A 24099-nucleotide genomic window follows, 5' to 3' on the forward strand; every position below is an offset into this window, starting at 1 on the left:
AAACTCTCTAAACTTCTATCCTACTTCTACCGTTCAATGTCTTCATCGTGAATTTCCGTTTACGGCTTCCGAGGAAATAGGCCACGGCTTCACGTAAAGTCCTTAAACGCGTGCCGAGATTTTTTTGAACGAAGCGATTCGATAATTCGCCTATAATAATCGAGCAGTCCACACCGTAGCGTCTAACATTCAATAACATAGTTTGCAACGTATTATTCAACTACTCCAATATCGTAGTTTAAGTCAATTGTACAGTCCGCTAAAGACCGTTATATCATTGAAACATCCTTAACACCTTGGCCGGTAATAAGGAACGTTTGCGCACCGAACAGCTAATTCTCCAACTACGCCTCGGGTTCGTGTATAACCGTTTCATAAAATATTATAGAACGTTCCCTCAAGACGGTATTTATTCGAGCATCCAGCTAACTCAATGTTTGCACAGCAACGAATCGTCTTGGTCGTAGCAGCGAGGAGCAATCGTCGATTCCGGTCGATAACGAATACATTAAATGAGTTTCAAATGCGACACGAGCCACGGTTCGCCATTAGCACGCGGCTGGACGCTTCGACCGGCACCTCGGCTCTTTGAGGGTTAATTGCGGACGTGTTGCGGAATTCCATTAATCGAAACGGCTTTCGGGGCTCCTCTGGTATTTAAACGACACGCGGACACGCGCGCCTTATTCGCCGCTGATCGATGCTCGCTAACCGGTCGCGTTCGTGTCCGGTGGCGCGGAAGCGTCGCCTAAATAAGTTATCGAATCGAATAGTCGAATCAAACGCCCATTCTCCTCGAGCCGGGACGCGGGGGCGCGTCGCTCCGGCCGGTGCATAGTTAACGCGATCCGAATTGTCCGACCGCGGGGAGATCTTAACGTGACGGGGGTGCCGCCGTTAATTTAGCGGTCGTTTGGCTAAACCGAGCTGTTTTCTAGTTAATTCCGAGGAAACGGAAGCGGTCGCGGCGGCGACGACGCAACGGCTCGCCGGTAGCGGCACAGGGCTAATCTGATTACCCGGGTTCCGAGAGGAGAAGCGAGCCGCGGCCGGCTCGCGCCGCGGCGGGTTATGAAAAATGCCAGGCGCGACGGCAAAAAGTAAAGCATTAAATCGCTGGCGGAACCCACAAAATACCGGCATGAAATTATAACGAATCTAGGAAAGACCTAGCCGCGGGAGTGGTTCTTGTTGCTCCGCGGGCGGAAAGTAAGAACCGTTGCTGTTACAAGCTTCCAACAGCGGTGGCATCAGCCCAAGGAGGAAGTAGCTGCTTGTTGCGCGTCGCTCGAGCCCGTTACGACACGGAAAAACCAGCAATTCAAATGAGCGCGCCGTTAGCGCGCCGCGTTTATATGATAAAGAGGACGCCTTAAACGATATTTACGGCCGGCGCGGTCGGTTCAGCCGCGAAAATAAATACGGAGCGTATGCTAATCCTTCCGCTTGTCTTTTCCTCGTCGCTCGACGATAGCGAGGCGACCGGGTTTCCCGATGGTCGCAGCGAATCTCGGCGTCGCTCGACGTTTTCGTGGTCCGTGAAAGAACATTTTCCGCGTTCCTCGCGCGCTTGCCACGCTCGATAAACAACCAGGGGGGGTCGCGGGCGAACGCCGGCGAGAGACCGAGAGGGAAAATTATACGGCCACGACAAATCAGATTCGACGGTCCGGGACCCGGGAGCCTTGTTTCCTTCGGTCCGGATAGGACGTCGACGAAAAAGTCTAGTCGGGGCGAGGCTGGACGAGGCTCTCGAGGCGGACGACGGCGCGTCGCTCTTGCTACTCGCAGCTACGATTCCTGTTTCGGTCGTCCACCGTGGAGGAAACGAAACCGGCGGACCGAATCGAATGGAAACTCGTTTCTCCGAAATAGCCTACCGGAAATTCTCAAAGGAATTGCCCTTTCCGTGCGATATCAAACCCTCGAGCTTTCCACTTACCCGCTCGGGGATCGTCTTCCGCGAGCACGATGCTGCGGCCGGTTTACGGCAGCCCTCAGGAACCGAATTTCATAAGCGGATCTCTTAATCCCGAGCCGAGTGCGCTTTACATATCGCTACGCGGAATCATTCCAGTTCGATTGTGTCCGCATCGGAATATTTGGATTTCCGGCATCGGAGAACTCGCCAACCCCGTGCATACGCGTACCCGCCTGGAACGTTACGTATTTCGGACGTACTCGCCGCCTGCTCTCCGTATACCCACCGAGAGAAATATTGTTCCGGGTTCGTCGGCGAACGATTCGTTTAACCCTTCGCGAGGATTTTGAAGATCGAAAACCTTTGCCCGAGAAAATTTAAGGAGCCGAGTATTAATCTTCGGTCGTTCGAATAATCGACTCGATCGCTTCCGAGTTTGTATTTTAGTTACAGACACGCGATCATCCCGACAAGATTTTCCTGTAACAATGATCGTTTGCTTGCAGTTCCACTGGTGAATGTCAGCGTCGTAGAAGGAAAGCCCGCGGAACTGCCATGCGACATCACTCCACCCGGAGAGGACACCCTGCATATGGTTTTCTGGTTCAAGGACGAGGCTGGAGTACCCCTGTACACGTGAGTAATCCGAGTGTCTCTCTTTTGGTCGCGAGACCTTCCCCGACTCGACGATCCGGGCAGCGGAATTCTCGCCAGGAGCGGCTAATTAATTCATTAATGCGAGAAGAACGGGTTTCGAGGTATTCGCTGGAACCGTCAAGGATCGCGACACAGGAATCCGTTGGTTGTTGTCCGCGTCTTGCCGAACCTGGGCGTGTTCGATAGGAAGTGTGCAGGGTTCGGCGAAAAAATTCGTGGCTTGCCTGGAATCCGTATCTCTGTCGGCTAATATGCAGTAAACCGCGATGCGGCGCGGAGAATCGCGCGCTCTTTCCAGTTACATCTCTGGCGCAACACGACTCCGGATACAGCGTCCGTTCCGCGATATTAAACGTACGTCACTGCTCGTTGCTAGGTTGCCCCTTGCCACTCGAACTCGAAATTCCTTTCTGCATTCCGTTTCGCAGACGCGGTTCGCGATGTTCACCTGTTTCCGAGTTGGCCGCAATAACAGCCGCGCGCGGCCGGCCCTCATAAAGGGATTCTCCCGGCCGGAGATCCGTTCTTTTCACCCTTCCGCGAACAGAATTTCCCGGGCAGGTTTCCGCCGGCGAATCACCGGCGTGCGCTGCGCCCGATGCCTCTCGACCCTCGGCTCTCGCCCGATCGGAGCGCTTATTAATCGAGCCCGTTTCCCGCGAGGAAGCTCCTCTCAGACGCGCGGCGAACTTTTAATTGATAATTATTTCGCCCCATCGCGTCCCTATAATTCCCTTTAACGAACCTGAAAATCAGCCGTCTCGATTTAAACGGCGCGGCGCGCGGTTCCGTGGGATTTTTCGATCGATCGGCGAAAGAAACAACGACCGTCGGACGGTAACAATAGGACAGAGCGAAGGCTGAAAAGTTTCTCTTTCGAAATACAATCGAACGCGGCGGAGCAGGAGTCCCCTTAATTGACAATTATCTCGGCCGATTACTCGTTATGATTTTCCCCCGGAGTACACGTCGGCCGGAGGTCGCCGAGGATTCGATTTAAATTGGACTCGGTGGCTTTCGCGCGATAATTTCTCTCGCGCCGTTGCAATTAAAACCGGCTGTCTTTCTACCGGCGGTGGAACGGCGGGAGAGCGCGGGCAAGATAGTCGGATGGGCGCGGCGAGAGGCTGCGGGTGAACACCGAGCCCCTCGAGCCTCGAAGCACCGCAAATTCCAGATGGGGCTTTTCGAACAAATAAAAACTCGCGGGTCGGAGAGCGGCGTCGCGTGACTTTTCCGCCGGTCCGTCCGATAAAATAAAACGCGAACGAGCGGCCGGTCGGTCGGCTCGGTCGGTCGGGTCGGGTCGGCTCGGTCGCGGCGCGTGGCATCGCGAGAACGTTTCCCATTTCCATTCCCGTCACGGACGACGTATCGGTAAATAAGCCTGCCACGTAACCAACGATTAATCCGTATTTCGAATCCCTTCGATATACGAATCCTTTCCAACGAGATCGGCGCACCCGCACGCGCAGGACAAACAGCGGCGTTCCCGCGACGAAGCGCAAATAAAAGTTGGAAAACGCTTATCCCCGCTCGTACGATCCCGAGCACCGCCGCTGAATCGTACGCGTCCGGTCGGAACGATCTCGCGCTACCTTTTCCCGTGCGCGTTCTACCTCGGCCAACGAACGGCGGGATCGCGGATAAAAATAGGACAGCCTCGGCCAGGACGGGTTCAACTGCGATATTACCGCTCGGTTTTTTTCGTTATTTTCCGTAATGCGTGATAGTTGGACGAAGTTTCGCAATTAAACTCGCACGGCTTGGCCGTTCCTTTCTTTGCCCGTGTAGCCGGCGCAGTCGGTCGCCGGTCCCGCTGCCAACCCCGGCGTCGAATCATTCTTCAACCGGCGGTTTTCTTATCCTCCGCTGTCCCCGGCTTTATCGTCCCCGCGATTTTTCACGTTGCGGTCGAGTTTCCAGGAACGGAACGCCATTAACACGCGAGAAGAAGTCGGTAAATTTGCAATCGATCTCGCTTCGGCTGTAGCCTCGACGACTCTACCTGGTTCCGGAGTTTTTGCGGGGCATCGATGCGAGGAACGGATGGCCGATTCTACCCGTCTTGCCTTCGAAATAATAGCATTGTCGGACGCTCGCGTTGTTCTATGGAAATCGGTGAATAGGTCTGTTCGCGGCTTTCCGTTTCTACTTCTTCCAAACGTGTTTGCGGTTGTACCGTGAACGAGGTATTCTCGCGAGGAAATTGTATCGCGCGTTTTTAACTGATTTTCACGAGTGCGCTCGCAAATACATTTACCCGACTGTACTACGATCCGGAGACATATAGTTCGATGGGAACTAGGCGATCGTTGCCAAGCCAAAGTCAAAGAGACGATTCGATCGCGCCGCGTCCGTCACGCTATCGGATAAAGCGGTTCGACGTGTTACACCTAACGAGGATCGCAGCGACGCATAATCGAGTTCGTGGCACGTAATTATAGCGTGTCAATAAATTTCAATTGGCGGTTGTAGGGATCCGGTGATGAGCGGGAGGGCCGGGCGCGACTCCTCGCCAGCTTCCGAGACTCTGAATGGCAGCTTTATCGGCAAATAATTGATAACCACCGCCACCCGTACTCCGTTCTCCAGGCATCGACGTATCGCTGTAACGCTGGATGGATCCGATCGCGCTTCTGGCCCGTGATTAATTTATACTTCGTCGACTCCTCTCCGATTAGCTCGGAAAAACGGACGAGTCATCGATTTGTCGTTGATCCGTTTAATAAATCATAATCGAAAGATCTCGCGGCCCCCGCCTCCTCTCGTAAAAGATGCAACGTTGGCACGGCATAAAGACGTCGACGTAAGCACGGAGGATACGCAGCGGGGGGTGTTTCCCCGGGTTACCGGTTCGCAGACTATCGAAAGTAACGATTATCGCCCGAAGAAGCGGCAATCTTCGCCGAGCAAAAGGTCCGGGAAACGCTCTAATCCACTCTTTATCCGTCCCTCGACGTGTTCCACGAGATTATCATTGTTCGCACCTTTGTTGCATCGCGTATCGCGACAACGCCCGCTCGTGGGCCGTCAACAACAACGACCCGTCCGCTGAAAAACGAGAGCAAAACGGTGTCGACGCCGCGCTAAAGCGGAAGCGTCAGGGGGAGAGAGACTGCGACTAAACGCTGCGGGAAGTAGAGTGCTGCACAGATCGGTTATTTCGTACTGAACGCTTTGGCTGTCGCGGTGGTCACCGACTATCAGAGCTTTCGAATTGCTTGATAAAGTAAGAAACGTGATAGCGTATCCGTTAATTATTAATCCTATCACCAGTTCCGTTTGTCACGGAAGAATACCCAGTTGAATTGTACGAAACGCTAAAAATTCTTCTGACTCGAATGCAGAATAGGAAAGATCTACAGTTGCGGGCTTATCGCGGTCGCATCTTCGCGATAATTGGCTATTTATGAAAATTTCGAGGTTCCCGCAATAATCGGATCTCGAAACGCAGATTGCGTCAGCGCGCAGTGCCCTTCGCGACGTGACCGGGACATCAAAGAGCCAGTTCGATCGGTCGAGAAGTGGCTGGTCAAGCAATTTCCCGGCGAATATTAACCGGCCCGTTGGAAGCGGAACAATCTCCCGAACGCGGAGGCCGGGTTTCGGTTTCTCGGTGTCGTCGATTCGATCGAGGTTCGAGGCAGCGGCGGCTGGTCGTTCGGTCGCGGTGGTTCCCGATGAAATGTTAACGAGGGTAGTCGAGCTCGGCGCCGTGTCGAACACAGGCCGCGAACCCTAGAGACTCGAAAAAGACGGGGCTGCGGTCAGATTGAAGGAGCACGCGAACACTTGAACCGTTGTTTGCGAAGCCATCTCATTAGGGAAGTATTCGGAAGCCCGTGGACATATCAATGTTGCGTGCTCTCGCTGCGAGCACTAATTATAACATACCGTGCGAGGAAGGGTTGGTATGCGAACTATGCGCGCCGCTAAACATACACTGGCTCGCGCCCGCGCGCGCACGCACGGGAACACAGGGACACACCACGCCCACTCGTAGAGCCAGCGAACGACACACGCACCGTCCCGATGGCAGCGGCGCCGCTTTCCATCGCGTCCTGTTGCCAAACATTTAGGCGTACCCTCTTAGCCAACGGCGCGGAACCTTTGTCCGAATAAATGTAACAGGGCGTCCTCGAAATAGTTCAGCGATTGCCGGCCACTTTAGAACTCGGTTTACGTGCCGGAACCCCGTGCGCCGGCTGCGATAAACCGCTGACGCTGAATGCGACGTCAACGAAAACGTCGACGCTACCGTATAACCGGTCGCGGATATTCCCATAAACCATTCAGCCGGCCCTTCGTCTTCCCGCAATCGCGCCCGCCGACGATTAAACGACGCGATCCGAATCGAGTAAAACGAATCGCGTCCCGAGGACGAGCCATTTTACAGGTAACACGTTAATTTACATTTCCTCGGCGCCGTTCGCGGCGGATACGAGTCGAACGCGGGAGAATACGGTGGCAGGAATCGACGCCGCGTCCCATAAACGTTATTACAGCCGCGGCGAGCGGCGTACACGCGTCCCGCGTAATCGAACGATACCATAAATTTCAAGATGCAGCTTATCCGCCATACTTTCCGCGAACGACATCCGCGGCACAATGATATTCCCGGCGCGGATGCGTTTCCTATCATGCGATGTATTAGATTACCTTCCGATCTCCTGCGGGAGCTTTTTTCCTTTCGGCCGACAAAGCGTTCATTATATCGGTCGGGCTGAAGCGCCGATATATACGGTATGCTACGGTTGTTGCCTCCCGCGAACCCATCTTCCGCGGAAATTGAAACGGCTTCCACGGATCCGGAGATGCGTTTGTAAAAGACCGCCGCGAACATAATACGACGATCGAACAGACGTTCCCATCCTCGCAACAATTTATGCGGCACGTTCGAAGGTTCCGTCCGCTTTGGGGGAACGGCAATTGCAGTTCCAAAACAAGATTTATGGCGTGATGTATACGTGCCGTATGCTGATCAGCCTCTCGAGCGACCAGCCTTCGAATAATTAACGTTCCTCGCAGCCGAGTCTTCGAATGATTCTCGACTGTTCCTTTCACCCGACACGTTCCGGATTTCTTCTTCGCGCTCGAACACTTACCACCGTATTTCCCATCGCTCGACCGATGTCGCAATAACTGTTCCGCAAGGGAACTATGCGTTTAGACCGGACATAAATTATGGGGTTGGTGCATGGACCTCTAGGTCGGGTATCGCGAAGTGACCCCTTGAGATCCTAATCCGTATCTTGACCCGGTAACACCTTCCCAGCCCCATTTGTCCCGAGCGTTTAACCGTCCTCCCAATTCTGCTAAAGTATTGGCCCCTGCGAACCTAACGATTCTCAAACTTCAAATTCGACCGTCCAACGTCGGTGTTTGCCGTTGTCTCGCGAGAACCGTGGAAACGATATTTCAATGTTTCATTACGGAGAGCAACGTTGTACGCGATTTGCAGAATTTTAACGACACCAAAGCTGTCTATCTTACGGGGTTTAAACAATCGCGGATCGCGCGACGCGAAATTCCCCTTAATTGGCGGAGAGAGGTTCGGCCCGATACCGATCGGTCGTAAGTGAGCAAGCAGGGATAACAAATTTGCGGGTTTGCGGGAAGTTTCGGTCGTTCGAGGAGAATCGGCGGAGGGAAGAAAGTTGAAAAGGGAAAAGTTTCTCGGGGGAAAAGGGGCAATCGGGGAACGCGAGACGCTCGGCACACGCGATCCTCGTGACGCGATCGTTAAACGGGAAAGATAGAAAGAAGAGAGGTCGACAAACAGACCGAAATGTCTGTCGGTTACCGCGCCGCGCTGCGCTGTGCTCCGCTGCGCGCCGCAGCGGAATCGTTCCTGCGAGTGGGGCTAGTGCGCCCGTAGCTACGAACCAGTTAGGAAAGGTCGAACGGTCGACGGAGGGCTTCCGGTGAAACCAGACCGTTGATCTTGGGGATTCGTCCAGGGATTACGTGCCGGGTCGAAACTGGCCAGGGATCTTTGGCCTCGGTCTTGGCCCCGGATTCCTAGGTCGGAACCTATTGCTTCGCCGAGAACTCCATTTCAAAGTCCCGATCGGGACCTGGGAGAATCCGACGTCGCGCGAAACTATTCTCGCAAACCGGACATAAATTTCATTCGTCCGTTATCCCTTTTCATTTTGCCGGCAGCCTCCGTTCCCCCGTTTCCCCGCGGACCTCGAACGCAATTATCGTATGTCCGGGATTTCTTCGTTCTTGCCAGCTCCCTGTTAATCGAGAGGCACGAATATTCGGCGAGACTCGCGAATTCCATGGTTCCGGGTTACAGTCGTGTCCGACGGTTCCCGCAGCTGACCGAAATCCCGACGATGAACCCGTTGAAAATTTTACGACGGCGAGGGACGTCGCAAGCCGTGTCGGGGTCGTGTTCCCCGGCGGTCAGGGGTCACCGGACCGTCGTCGGGGAATCTTATTCCGGCACACGCGTCGCCCGATGTCCGTCGAAAAGAACAAACCGGAATGGCGGCGAGGGTCGACGGAGCAGACGGACCGTACTTCCGAGAGTGTTTCCCGTCGTTTTCGCGGCAGGCACGGTGGAAATCTGCGCCGCACCGCGGCGGCAAACATTGCCCGCGCTGAATTCGATCAACAATGGTAGCCGTAGGTTTGCGCTGCGTTCGCACAATAATTTGTATTCGACCAGGATCGGGGTTAGCGCGTTTACAGAGATTTAACCATTATTATACCTATGTACCCAGATCTAATCAGATTTATAGTTAACAGGCATAAATCTGATTAATTGTAATTACTGTAATTATCGGTGCTCCGTGGTTCGTGCGGGTATAAATCTCTCGCGTGCGTTACACGGCGCGAATACGCGGGCACGGGGCGCGCGCGATGGAAAAATAAATGGACGTCGCCTCGCCTCGCCTCGCCACGCCACGCCGCGCCGCGCCGCGCCTCGCCGCGGAGGTAGCGCCGGAAACTGCACGGGCGGCGTTGCGCTCGATTTCACGAAGATCAACACGCGGTGGAAAAGCGAGAGGCTTTGTTTGCCGGCGCCACAATGAAACTGAAATTCCGCGTTGCCTTTTAATTTTAATGCCGAGCCGAAATCGAGCGATCGGTCCGCGGTTTTTATCTCGAACCCAGCCAACGTCCCCCGGAAAGAGAAGAATCGCGTTCCATTCCTGGCGGCCGGTTCCCACCGATCCGAAAAAGCAACGGAAGACGGCCAGCCGCGAATCCCGGAGATCGAATCGACTGCGGCCGCGAATATCCAGCTCTCCCGTCTCCATTACGGACCCCATAAATCAGGCGCGCCGTGTCGTGGGTTCATCCCCGCGGTCTATTTCTCTTGCCTTTGCCCTCAGCCGCTTATCCTCTCTCGCCGGCGCAGCCTCCGCTATCGTCGTCGCCGGTGTTACCGCAGCCGCAGCCGATGCCTCGGGGGCTGCGCGGGTATCGCCCCTCCTTCCCTCTTTTCAAAGACACCCCTCGCATCGGCGAGTAAATAAGCGGCAACAACGAGGCGTCCTCTCGCAGTATCACCGGGAACGCGTGCAACCGTAATCAAGAAGGTTAGAAGCCGCGCTAGTGTTGGCACACGCGCGGCTGTCTGGCGCAACCGAGCGAACCGAGCGAGGCGAGCGAGGCGAGCGAGTCTGCCGGGACCGGGTGTGTGTGAGTGCGGAGGGTTGCGCGAACCCGATACGGGAGGGTGCTTATTGGTGGGTGGTGGCGTGCAAGTCGAACGAGGCTACCGGTGGCATGCAACCTGCCTTAACCGCCATTGCCGACACTATCATCCCACGGAATAGATTATAGAATAATACCGAGATTCGAATCACATAATGCCCGCGAAAGCTCTCTCGAAATCGATCCCCACCCCATCGCGTCACGCGTGCCTCGGCTACCGCACGAAACTAGCCGCCCCCGGCCGATCCCTTCTGCTCCCGGGCTATATCTCGCGAAGCGATCGACCCTTGCCACCTGATTTTCTTCCGCGTTCCCCAGATCTTCGCCGAGATTACCAACTTCCTTAACGTAACGGTCGCGCGCCGGCGACGAGAAATAACCGGCGCGCAGTGTGACGGATCGCCAGCCTAGCTGGACGAAATTCGGAACGGGCAAATTCTGTCGGGTTCAGCAACTAATATACGACCAGCGGCAAGTATTATAGGATAAATATGGACAATGCCGTAAAACTATACGCGTTTATAACAAAATAACAATGGTAAAACTACTGGTACACTGCCGAATAAAAACTGCGAGTAATAACTCGCGACTGGATTGGCTATCGCTGAAAATCCTGTCCATATGAAAATTCCCACTGCCTAGGATTTCCAGCAGCGCCGATTCGTCCATGGCTTAACCCATTGGAATACTACACCTGCGATTGTCAACAACGTTCGCATATCGATCAGTTAGAAAAGCTGTAACGAAACCGCATCGCGGGTATTCGCGCAACGGAATCACCGGCGGCCCGATCGGAGCGAGAACGTCGGCTGCGAATCCGGCGATCGTCGCGGATCGCCGCCGCCGCCATCCCTGGCGACGCGATCGAACCGCGCAACAATAGTCGTATCCGTGGATTTCGTGGAACAACGATGCCAACGTGCGTTGTAATTGTAACACGTTGGATTGTTTTAACGCGGCCGCGCACGGTTTGTATGGGCCGCTCGTAAAACGTTTTACTGCGCTCCTTGTTCCCTGCGAACCGCGAAACAACGCAAAAGATCGTTGACACTGTGTAAACCGACTGTTCCGGGCCGCTCCTCGGGACAATGGGGAAACCGTTGCCTCTCGTTTCGTTCCGTTCCGTCCCGTTCCGACGTATTCCGGTGATACGCGTTTATTTTTCTCCCGCCCCTCGTTCCATCGGCGAATCCCGAGTCTCGCGACGCTCTCCGCCGCTCTCATCCCATTCTCCGCGCCAGCGTATCAACTGCGCGATCGAATCGTCTAATTGACGAAGAAGGAACTCGAGAGGAACTCGTCGCGGCCGTTTCGCCGGAGCTTATGGATTTTCGATACTCGTTTCCCTAATTCATCCTGTCACCGCCGTTTCGTTAGCGCCCGCGTTTCCCGTATTTTCCACGAAATTCCTGGAAGACAACGAGGGTTAGCCTCGTCGAGGAAACACCGCGAGGAAACTGCGGCGCTCCGCTGGATTATTCATAAATTTGAACGAGGAAGGAGCGCGGTGTCGCACGGTTTATCCAGCGTCGCTCGAAAGGATGCATCCCACGAGTATCGTGCGACCCTTCGATACACGCAGGCGTACGTGACACTGCGAGATGGACTGTACCAGCCGGTTCGCCGGGCTCCTGGATATTCCGTAAATAATTACGGCTACGGGAGCCGTGCAGGTAACCGGCGAGATCGTCGAACGAGCTCCCCCGTATTATCACGTCCGGCGTCCGTTTCGAGCTGGCCGGCCCTTCTATAGAAAGTAGTCGGTCCTTGTGGTCGGGCGAAAGCTCCGCCACGGTCGTTATCGTTACAACTTCGTGGTCATTACGCCGCCGGCCGCTTTGCAACGATAGCCGCGATACCGAAACGTCCTGCGAGACACTCCCGTTGACGAGCCGTTACAAAGAGGTCGTTAAAATTCTCCGTTACACCAGCGTCCGTGCATTACCGATATCCCTTTTCCGAGATGAGATGCACCGATAGGGAACGAACGTTCGCGTAAGATTTCGTATTGCTGCTTCCGATCATTCTTCTCGCCGTCGTGATTTTCTAGCTCGTACCGTTTCGAGCTGGCCCGATGGCTAGTCTGTTCGAGTCGTCGCTTCTCGTCTCGATGCTAATTTGCTGTTCGTCGATGAGGTTACGCGTAACCAATCTGTTGGGTGTTTTTGTAAGATACTTTTGGGATATTCGTCATTGGAAACAATCGAAAACGGAGGGAATAATTGAATACAAGACCGTCGAACGGCAATGTCCACGTAATTACCAAAACGCACAGCGAAAGGTTCCTGTTGCCTCTGCCCGTGCCTTGCCAAGTGACAATTCCACGGTCGAGCGACATCTCATCGCAGCACAGATCGACGCCCGACACTCGAAACCGATATACGACTCCGCGTGGGAGCGCGGAACAAGAGCGGTAGGCTCGTTAGCGGGCGGAGCGGCGAAAATATTGAAACTACCGAGAACGCGGCCGATACACGGCATCGCGTCACGGGCATTATTTTCCCGTGATTTCATTGCGCCGGCTTTTTTTCGCGGCGTCAATCATGCCAGGTTGACTGCAATAACATCGAGCCAGCGGTGCAGGTGCAGTAACAATAACAGCTGCGTAACATTGGACCCGATATCAAATTCCTGTCTCCGCGGCCAGACGGAATCGATAAATCGGGAATGGAAAACGAAGGAGAGATATTGAAATTAACGTTTACGCGGACGAACTCCGCCGACGCCGCCCGGTTATAGCGGTCGCGATCGACCAATAATTCGCCGGCAAATTCGATCGTAGACTGCCCGAGATCAATGCAGCCGTGCATCGCCGCGGCTACTTTTTCAATCGACGCCCGGCTAGCTTACGACCGTATTCTCGTCGCGGAATTATCGGTTACCGCTTAAGTTTCAGTGTCGCCTAGCGAAAATCTAATCGACATTCGCGCAACCGTCTTCGATAAGTGAAATTTAATGTTTCCCGGGCATAATAACCGATCAACTGTAATTCCGATCCAACGGAACGCGTCTGCTACGCTCGAGCCGCCGCGGGCAAATGTAAAAATCCCGAGTTCGAAGGGTAAACTATTCTTTAGCGAATGCTGGTCTCCCCGAGACATTAAACATTCATATCCGGCATACCAAATTGCAACATACAATTTCGTTGCTCGAATAACAAATAGCTCTCGCTTTTAGTTTGTACGGTTTCGTTGTATAATTCAGCTGCCTCTGTAGTAGCTTCTGAATATTTAAAAAAAAAATGCTCGCCCGTAAATGGTTAAACGATGGAGGCACGATCGCAGCGCTCGGCACTCAAACTGTTAACCGTGATAATCGGGTCCGCCGGCGCAACGATCCTTCGCGCGGCGAAGGAAATTCGGCGGTCGAACACGGTCGAATCGGAATCTCCGATGATGTGCGCCACGCGACGCCGTTCGTCAGTTGTTTCACGGCGCCCCGGCGGAATACTAAAACCGTATTTCAATCAAAAGTTATGTCGCGCCGGCGTGAACGGCCCTAAAGACAGCCATGAATCCAGTAATACATTGGTCCAGCGGCGTTTGCAATAACCTCGGAAACTACTGGTTCCAGCGACCGGAAATATTGGCCCGACGACGGCATAAAGGACGCGCCGTATTGCATCGTGTTACGGCTCCCTGAAATTAAGCAGCTCGTCGAAACCCGCCTCCCTCCCTCAACCCACGGCAGAGGCCGCGCGTGACTGCCGCGGAAAGCTAATGCCGAGCTTTAAAGTTCGCGTCGAGCTTCCCGGTTACAAGCGTGCCTCGCGATTCATTAAACATGCGAACGTATACAATATATCGTATTCATCGGACGAACCGCGCTCGCATAATGTTTTCCCGTTGCACCGCGTCGCCGCGTGTCGGGTTGCGTCGGGTCGGGTCGCGACGGGTCGGGATTGATATTTAATACGCGCTTAGAATGAAACACGACCGACCGGGATTTCGGCAGAAGAGGGAGGATCGTTCGGGTATCGCGCAAATTTATGCCGATCTTTAAAATTCCGATGGCGCGGCCCAGCGAGACGTGACCGGCTCGAATCGCAGCGAATTTTCGCTGCTCCCGAAACCCGCGTCGGGGAATAATCGAAGCGCGAGCGTGGCGTTTCCGCGGTCGCCCGGTTAACATGGTATCGATGACAGAATCGAAGAGCCGGTTAAAATACAGCCGACCATCGAATAATACGGTTGAAAATTCCCGGAGACCGGATTGTTAATCGCATCGCAGGGTACTTACTTTAGTCGCAGGATTTCTTTCGCGTATCGATCCGCAGTGGGGTAACGGTGGCTAATATCGAACAGCTTCTAATACGGAACACCACGATACTTCGAATGGATAAGTAGCTCGATATGATTGACATTACCGTGGGAAACACTCGATTGGTAATAGAGGACAATCATATTAATAGTTGAACATCGATTAAGTAGTTCTTACGTCTAACATCCTAACGTTCTCGAATACGTTTCGTACTTGTAGTTTGTAACGTATTATTCGACTACCGTATTATCGTTGTTGAAAGAAATGATACAGTCCACTAAACTATCGTTGATCATTGAAACGTCCTCAACACCCTGACAAGTAACAAGGAACGTTCGCGTACCGAACACACAGTTTCCACGAACGCGCAGAGGAGTCGTCACATTCGCACGACTTAGGTGTAATTGGGAGCCTCGTATGACACGGTTTTGAATAACACGGAACCAATTAGCCGTGTTGCACGTGAACACGTCTGACCGTACACGCGAGACTGTTCGCGGTTCGCAGCAATTTCCGCGGGTATCGAATGCGCGCGGACGTCCGCAACGATTAGACGGTTCCTCCGCGAGGTCGTCGTCGTTGAAAATGTCGTCCCGGTTTAGACTAGCCGCGGTAAATCCGGGAGCGAAACGCTGATAATTACCGAACGACCGAGTTTCATCGAGCGAAAGGTAACCGGTCGCGGGGCCGGATGACGGACAGGTGTAAAATTGGACTGCGGTAAATCTTAGGCTGCTGTCGGGCATAGCTGGCTCGCTGAAACGTGGATTAATTACGCAGCTTGACAGTGCTGCGGTCGGTCGGTCGCCGCGACCGCCGGTTGACACCGGCGCGAACGGAGATCCTCCTGATTGCGAATCTCTTCCTCGTCCTTTCCGTGGGCGAATCGCGCGGAAACGGCGCCATCAACGTCCGCGACAATTCCCCACGGCCGTGACTGCGGTGGATCGCGAGATAGAATTTCGGATGAGGTCAGGACCTGCGCACTCATTAACGCCGCGAACGCGATTTCTTTACGACCGCGAAATTCGCCCGGTGCGCCGGCCTCGACCGGATTAAAAACCGCGACGGGGTTCGTTCCGCTCGAGCGTCCGCTGCTGTTCAAACACCGCGAAGATTCGACGCGAAACCAGGTTGAAGCTGTCCGTGCACTCGGAAATTACGAGCGACCGATACCAGCAATCGGGTCGGGAATTATCTTCGACCCGGTTTTCCGAAATTTCGAAAACCGTAAACCGTTCCGAACTCTCTCGACGATCTTCTTCGACGACTCTAACGATCCACGATCCTCTCTCTCTCTCTCTCGGAATACCCGAGGCTTCCTCGGATTTTCGGGCACCTCTGGCAACGGTGGTGCGTTCCTTCGTCACGTCGACGGTGACCCCGATCCCGCGAAGCCACGACATTTCCCGGCAGAAACGTTCGAGCGCTAAATGACCCGTCGCACTTATTGGACGCGTCCCATTGATTGCACGGTGATCAATTGGCGATTCATTATCCGTCGAACGATAATAGACGTTTATAAACGTAGATACGCGCAAAGTGTTTGATTTGAATACCAAAGGCGGGGGCCTCTATCGATTGCACTATTTGTCACTCGTTCACGCGTGCAACGCCGCTGCGGCCCGGCCCCCGCGCCGCGCCGAGCGCTGTCAGCGTGTACGTGTACGTATATATACAGTATACCCCGGGTATAATACAAACATCGTTAACAGTGCAAACCGCCGGGACGAATTGTAATAATTTGCCGACTGAAATTACGTAATAAAGCGGGTATATAGACGCATCCAGCGGTACAATGAACTGCACACGGCGCATTGTAATTTACCAGTCGGATGACGAATAGGACGCGTACGCGTCCGCCGCTCCGCGCTTCTTCGTTCGATCGAAACCCCGCACGACGCGGTAGACCGGAACAGAGGGAGCCTAACCGAAACATTTCCCCCGTTTTATTCGCCGAACAGAGAGCACCGAGACCTCCGGATTTTTGACCGAGAGACGCCGGCGAACCCCGGACGTTCAGCCGCGCCGATCGAGGAGATTTTATTTCCGCTTGGCTCCGAGTGTAAACGCCGGCTCGGTCTAACCGTGGCGCGGCGAGGGGCTGTTGCGTCGAGCCGACGGTGCAGAGTAGTCGTTGCGAGTTTCCGAGGGAATATAAAGCCGGCGGAGCTGCGGGATGGAGAGAAATCGAGAGATCGAGCGTAGGAGTAGGGGATTCTAACGAAGAGAAAAAAGGTGTCCGGAGAGGAAAGAAGCCGAGGGAAGCGCGAGGGGAACGAGGGGAGTGGAAACAAGGGAAGGAACTGCTGGGGGGAAACCGTGGAGGATGCCGGTCCACATCCGGCAATGGTCCCTCGTCCATCTCCATTTAAATCGCGTTGCTTGGCGATACTTAACTTTAAAAATGGTGTCTGTATATTACCCGGCCGAAACACCCTCTCGCGTCGCTCCGCCTTCGCGAGCCGCGCGTCCGTGCCTGGCGTGGCGGTGAAGCAGCCCTTAAACTCTCCCTCTGCACCGGTGGCACCGCCGTACAGCCAGCGAGTGCATCGTTTACGCGGCAATAAGGGAAAATTATTGCCGGCCGGCTAATAACGAACGATTCCCACGCGGGATATCCGCGGTCTTTATTTTCCAGCCGCAGCAAGTTTACGGCGCGCGAGGCACCCACCGGATATCCCGCACAAACACACACACATACCTCGTTCGAATCGCGGAACGAACGAACAACCGCGCCCGTGGACGTCGTTCGCGGTATCTCGTTCGCGCGGAGAAGCGATATCCGGGAATATTCGACCGCGGAGATACCGGCGCCGACCGATAACGGCTAGGCGAGAGGTCCGCCCGATGGACGAGCCGAATTCTCCCGTCGCCGGCGTCGCGGCAAGTTTATCCTCCGCGAGGCGACGCCAGGCCGGCCGAGGCGAGGCGAGGCGGTTCCATGCCGCAAACCGCGTCGAAACGGCGGGACAATTTGCAGCTGATACATGTGGCCCGGTATCGCGCGCTCCCGTAAAATACGGTGCGGTTCCGCGAGAATTATAATTGCGAAAGTTCGGCGCATAAACCATCGGTCGGAATTCGCGGCCGCGTAAGTGCAGCGAATAAGTTCCAAGTAACAGGAATATCCGAGCTGCCGCGATGCTTTGCTCGCCGGAGCCGCGTCTCGAGTACGCGTCGACTAACGACGAACAATTCCCCTATGAAATCTCGGATTCTTGCCCGCCCGTAACTCGATATTTACCGAGTGCGCCGCCCCGTCGTCTCTCTCTTCCCGTGTCGCCGCCGCGCGCCGATTCGAACGCTGTCGGGGAAATCGCGGACGTAAACCCGCGCGGGGCATTAACGTCAATAATATATTTGAACGAAAATATTTGCACGGCCAACAGGTTGTTTCCTCGATCGATCCGCGCACGCAGCAGGAACAAAAGCGTCGCGACGACGACGGCCGGCCAAGATAACGGACGACGTTACACGACCCCGCGAAACGCCTCTCCGGCGTTACCGCCACGCTGGGATGCCACCCAAGTTTCGTCACGGGACAGTGTAGGTCTGGCCACTAATCAGGAACGATTTCGCCACGGAATCCTGATGTTTGCGCGGCTGTAACCCGATATTTACGAAGCTGGAAAGCTCCCAAGCTCGTCCGAAGCCCGCTAGACCGCGGAGAACACGGGGCGTCTAATGCTGCGGTATCAATTGTCTGCGCATCGTTAACGCGTTCGCTGCCACGAGAAGTTTCAGCGCTCCGCGGAATGTTACTTATCCTTCCGTAGCGGACGTAAACGGTATCAGAATTTTTCAAGCAATACGGAAACTCCGATAGTGGGGTCGTAACAATAAAATTTCCTGGAATAGATATCGATTGCGATAAAGTCGACATGGGGCCGAGGTGGAGTTACTCGTTGACTTTTATAGACATTTTTGGATAGATCCTTCCAGATATTGCGCCCGGTATACGACCGCGAACCGGCGAGTTACCCGCTAGAAGTTCGGAACTTCGAATCTTAGGAATCTGAACGGAAATAGGCCGATCCTCGTTTACATTCGATCTCCGAAGTGTCCGTCGTTCCGTTCATCCGACGCGAAGCCGACGACAACGCGGCCTCCGCGAGTGGCGCAGTAGTGAGAAGCCTCTTTCGGTTTATGGAAGAAACGTAGAAAATTGTTTATTCACGCCTCGAATACGTAGCCGGAGAGGTCGCGTTCCTTATGGTGTGATCTAATGCATTCTTGCCTCGGTGGCATACACGAGGAAGGTCGGTTTAGAGGAGCAAATGGTCGAGGAAGATGGGAAAGTATACGGGCGACGCGACGGGATGCATAGCTCAGCGTTACCCTCGCGTTTCCTTTGAGGATAAAAGTCTGAACGCCGAGTTACGTCTGTGCGACTGCGGGCTCCGCTAGAATTCCCCAAAAGGATGGGGATAGCCTTTTCACGGAGCGACGTCTTTGGAAGACGTCGCGTCGCGTCGCGTCGCCTCGCCTCGCCTCGCCTCGCGTCGTCCCCGCTCGTCCCCGCAATCTTTTCGTTTTCCTTCTGTGGACGGTCGACGAATTAATCGATCGGATTAAATCGCCGCCGCGAACGGATTCCGAGCGATCGCGGTGATCCAGTCGAATCGTGAGTCGAATCTGCCGGAAACGCTATCCGGCGTTCCTCGAAATATTTCATTCTCCCTTTACCTGCCCGTTTTTCTCCCGGGGTTTCGAGAGTGTCTCGGCGATGCAATATCGGCGATACATCAGGGGACGGAGCGAAGCGGAACAGCGGGACGGAGGGCGGAAGGGAAACGTGCGACGAAGGCAGAAGAGGAAGAGGCAATTACGTATTCAGGGAATCGACCGAATTGGCCCCGACCGAGGAGTTATGGATCTCCGCATTGGCGAGATGCAGGTGCGAAGAGGGGCTATTCTCGTTCTTGGTAACATTTTCCATTGGCACGGCCGACTGCAGAGCTGAACGGGATGGGGGAAAAAGGAAGGGAAGGAGCGGCAGCCGAGTCAGACCGAAGGAGGAAGCTAAATAAACGGCGCTATGCGAACGAAATTAAATGAGTCCGAGGAATGTATCTGCAGTGGAGGACAACGCTTCGAGTGCGTCAGAAAGATGTACGGCCCCGGCGTGCCCGCGATAAACGCGTTCGGCATAAATGTATAGGGGCCGGGAGGCCGGTGGGGGGAAGACCGTTTAACCGGGGGCCACAATTTTCCTCTAAAGAATGATTAAAACTGGCGAGAAGGGCTGACGTCCTCTTAGCGCTCGCGTGAATCAGGATAACTGCGCCGATTCTCTTGGAATGGTTCGCTTTACGAATAACATTCGTCTTCGGACGATAAATTCGCATTTAAATAATTAACGAGTCGCGCGATCAACTCCCCATCGATCAGGTTTCCTCTTCGTCGGGTTCGCGAGGCGAACGGCTAGGTTGACTGAGCGCTTCGAACACGATATCTCCGGCCAGTCTCGCGATCGCGGTCTTCGGCGAACTACATTTTCCCTTATCGCGAGGTTGCCTTTCTTCCTGCAGAGCACAGCGCACGTAAGCCACAGGATAACCGCGGCGAGGAAGCGGAGAAGAGAGGGGAACGATTATCGCGCGTGGTCCTCGGTCTGCTGCTTCGTTTGCTCGACCGCCGAAAAAACTTCCTTTGCGGACAACGGCGACCGGTATATCGGTAATTACTTTCGACGATGGAATCTCACCGCGACGATTACTCGCAGGGACGCTTGTTCCGCGAAGCAATTCGGAGAATATCTCGCGAAAGGACTCTTTTCTCCCGCAGAGTTCTATTTTCGCCTTTCAGCGATTCAGGACCTTCTTGGTAAACGCTGAGAGAGCGCGGGTCCGCGCTTCGTTTGATCGAATTTATCGAATAAACGCGGCAACCTTTTCCCTTTTGGTACGTTTCACGCAGCAGCCGGCAACGGAAATCCCTGCAGGCCCTTCCGCTGCAGGGGTTCGCGCATAAACTTTTTCGTTTGCCGAACTCGCGCGATTACTTCTTTTTATTTCCGGCTCGATAACGTCGGCCCTTTTCGCAAACAATGCCTTGCGTCGACGACGATATTTCTTTGCTCGCCGGGAGGGAGATCGATGAACGAGCCCGTACCAGTTACCCGGCTACCGATAAGAGCCGATCTCGGGGCAAAAACGAACGTAACCTTCCCAGTTTTCGAAGGGAGCGCGCTTTAAGGACTCCGCCGGGTTCTGGTCGGGAGAAATCCTAACCTCTCCCTGTTATACTTTCTCTCGCATTCACGTGGTAACCGGAAACGGGGGAGCCCGGCTCTCAGACCCGGCTTTCTATTCGTTCGTTCTTCGTTGTCGATCCACCTTCCATCGTTTTCCGCCCGAGCCGAGTTCACCTTCGCGTCCCTACCTACGGTTTCGCCCCGGCTCTTTCGCGTCGCGCGCTGATTTCGTTCGAGATCTCGTTGAAAATTGAACGGTCTCCGCGAAGATACGACGCCGGGGACGGTAAGAATGGACGCGGGCGGTCGTCCGCTGCTCCGGCGCGATCTCCACGAGCGTGAAAGGGAGCGCGAAGGCGGGACCAAGGACTTTGGGGGCTGGAATTCGTCCTTGGAGATGTCTCGATGCGTGTCACTTCGTTAGATCGAGCCAGTGGGCAGAAGGTAATCGGATTGGCTGGCCCTCCGCGGCTTGTTTTGGCAAACGTTGCGTGCAGAATACGCGGCCGGCGTGCCCTTTTTCACGGTGACCCTGCCGGCCCGCCGCTGAATCTTCAACCCCTTATTCAGAGGCAACGAACGGGTCTCGCTGGCTCGGTAGCTCGTTCCTTCTACGGCCAGTAGCAGCCTCCGACCCTTCAGTGCCGCTTCGAGCCACTTCCTTTGATCTTAACCCCGTCGAGGCAGGCCTCTTTTCAACCGTTTCACACAGCCGCCTCGTAATAGGTACCCTTCGCGAAAAACCGAGCCACGAAGAGAATAATCATCCGGAAATCGTCGCGTCGCCCTGGAACGGGCAACCTCGAGAGCGACTTCTGCCCCTCACCCTACGCTCCTCCTTCCCATTTTCTTTCTCCCCCCGCCCCCTCTCCCTCTCTTGCACGTTCCTTCCCGTTTCCTTCCCGTCTACCCACCTGAATTTCCTTATTTCCTTCTTCTTTAATTTCCTTTGCCCCGGACCCGTCATCGCCGTCCTCGAAGAAGGTATTCGAGCACCGAAATCGTGCCCGCCCTCGTCGTCCTCTTTCGCGATTTCGTCCTCCAGCTTGTCCCCTGAAACTTTCCGAGTGTCGGGAATCGCCGTTTCACGAGTGCTACGCGTAATCTTTGAGCGAAAGGACGGGAAGACCGTTCTCTTCGATATTCGCGCCGTTCGCCGAGATTTCCGCCCTCCCTTCTTCTCAGAAATTAGTTTGAAACTTCGCTGCCACGGTTTGTCTCGATGATAATCTCCCCGGTCGGCGCGTTTCGTCGTAGCCGAGGAGTTCTCTAAATAAAACATTGAGAAAATGAAACTAGAAGGAGTCGCCGAGTCCCGAAACGTAATCATCGTTTGTATCCGAGGTTATCCCCCGGGCCCGTCGATCGCGCGAGGAACCAAGGCGCGAATCGATCGGCGAGCATCGATTGTTCCGCGGTCTTTTCACCGAAACACGAATCAGGTTGATGCGTTCGGAGAGGAGAGACTCGTCCGGCAAGTAGGCAGACTGGCAGGCAGGCGGGCAGGCACGAAGCGGGTGGGTGGATGAATGGATGGATGAATGGATGGATGAATGGGTGGGTGGAAGGGTAGTTTCATTGAAAGCAGCTCTCGTCTTGCCCGTTGAAAGTGTCTAACGTCCGCTATAAATTACAGTAACGTAGTCGCGTGTCGGATTTGTGCGTCGAGCGCGTTTCACGACTCGTCTGCCTTTCGAGGACACCGTCGCGGAACACCGTCGATACTTCGAACAATATCAACACGCGGCGCGCGGAACCGCTGCGAACCAGCGAGATGACGAACGGGGCGACCCGGGTCGAGTCGCGTCGGCTTACAGCCAGGGGAGAGGGTAAACCGAGGAACACAGGGGCGGGGAAAAACGAACAGGCAGGTGGTAGACACCGGTGATTTCTCGGCGATTTTCACGCTACACCGATCGCGACTCGAAGCTCCCTCACGACGGCAGATTTACCTCTATTCGCTCGTACGTCGCGCCGTTGAAACGCCGCTCGCTCGATAGATTTATGAGGCTCGTATGGATTCCAATATAAAAGTGTTATATAGACGCCCCTCCGTCACACTTGTCGAGACCCGGGGTCTCCCTTTTTCGGGGAGGTTTCGGGTCCGCGGCAAAAAGCCCGGGCGGGCAGGGTGAAAAAAGGAAACGCCGCTGGGAGTCGGTGAAAAAGCGGACAGCCTGACGGACGAGCTTGTCGGACGATCGCGATTCAAACGCGCCACGGCATGCCGTGCCGCGACCCGTCACCCGTCCGGCGTGATTCCGCGAGGCAACGAAGCAGCAGGCCGCAACGGCGGGAATCAGTTGTTCGCGATGAAAAATCATCGCTCCGATCGAACTATCCTCGCGGAGCGCCGGTAATTCACGAAGGTTCGCGTTCCGCACGCGAACCGACCGTTCCTTTGACTCGCTGGCGAGCGAACGCCGACCGTGCGACTTCGCCGGGACGCGTTAACGCGCACTTAACGAGCGAGGCGCCCCCGCCGCGCCGGTAACGAAGACGAAACAAAACTGGGGTAACGATGCGACATTAAAACGGCGCGACATCTGCGAACGGTGATTCAGGAATTCGCGGCCCCTTGAAATTCCCAGATAGAAATATACTGTTTAAACGGGGTCAAGCAGTTTCGCGGAACTTATTTCGTGTAACAAGGCCGGCGCTCGCCTTTCCCCGTCGCCGCTTGAACGCGTCATTCTTTCCTGCCGTTGCCTTTCCGTTCCGGCCGGAATGCATTACGCGAGAAAGACCGACGCGGAACGTCTACGGTCGCCGAGTCGCGAGATTTTTTTTCCGACGAGGAGGCGAGCTAAGTCGCTGGCCCGCGTCCTGTCGCCGAGTATTTTTTAATCCCGTCGCGGACGAGACGAGGGAGAGGAGCTCGCGACCCGACCGCTCGGAACCCGGGAATCTTGCGGGCGAGCGCGAGATCAAAGGGCACGGCGAAGAAAATGAAAATCGCGGCCGGGCACACGGAGAAGTTAAAGATTGCGCGACACGTTCCTCGCAGACGCCACCTACATTACAATCCTCGGAATGAAAGGACGGTCTCGTTTCACGGCTCGGCGTCGCGGACAATCTAAACAAGATTTTCATTTCGTGCCCGCCGCCTCGATCGCGCGCCATTGTTTCGGCACGCTGATACGAGGACGCACGCGTGTCGGGGGACGCGGCTAATCCTCCTCGGGGAATTCGCGCCGCTTAAAAGATAAACCGCCGCCCCGTGTTTAAACTTTGCTCGGATCTCCGGTTCATTGTTGCCGGCACGTACGGAAGAAACACGAGAAACACGGCTCTAATGGACAAGCGTAAATTTTACGCGGTTGTCGTCGTCGGCGGATGGAATGCTAAAGTGCTCGAGTCGCTAATTTCCGCGCGCGGTTTGCAA

General features: G+C 54.8%; 1 protein-coding gene across 1 annotated transcript in view; it reads left to right on the forward strand.

Annotated features, from left to right (window-relative positions):
* LOC116433075 (kin of IRRE-like protein 1) overlaps positions 1–24099 on the forward strand; it is a 319687-nt gene that overhangs the window by 97833 nt on the left and 197755 nt on the right. Inside the window, exon 2 of the mRNA XM_076369792.1 lies at positions 2428–2557. Coding sequence (XP_076225907.1) covers positions 2428–2557 — 130 coding nt within the window. The remainder of the gene's footprint in view (positions 1–2427; positions 2558–24099) is intronic.

The sequence above is a fragment of the Nomia melanderi genome, chromosome 8, assembly GCF_051020985.1.
Source record: "Nomia melanderi isolate GNS246 chromosome 8, iyNomMela1, whole genome shotgun sequence".
NCBI classification, from domain to species: Eukaryota; Metazoa; Arthropoda; class Insecta; order Hymenoptera; family Halictidae; genus Nomia; species Nomia melanderi.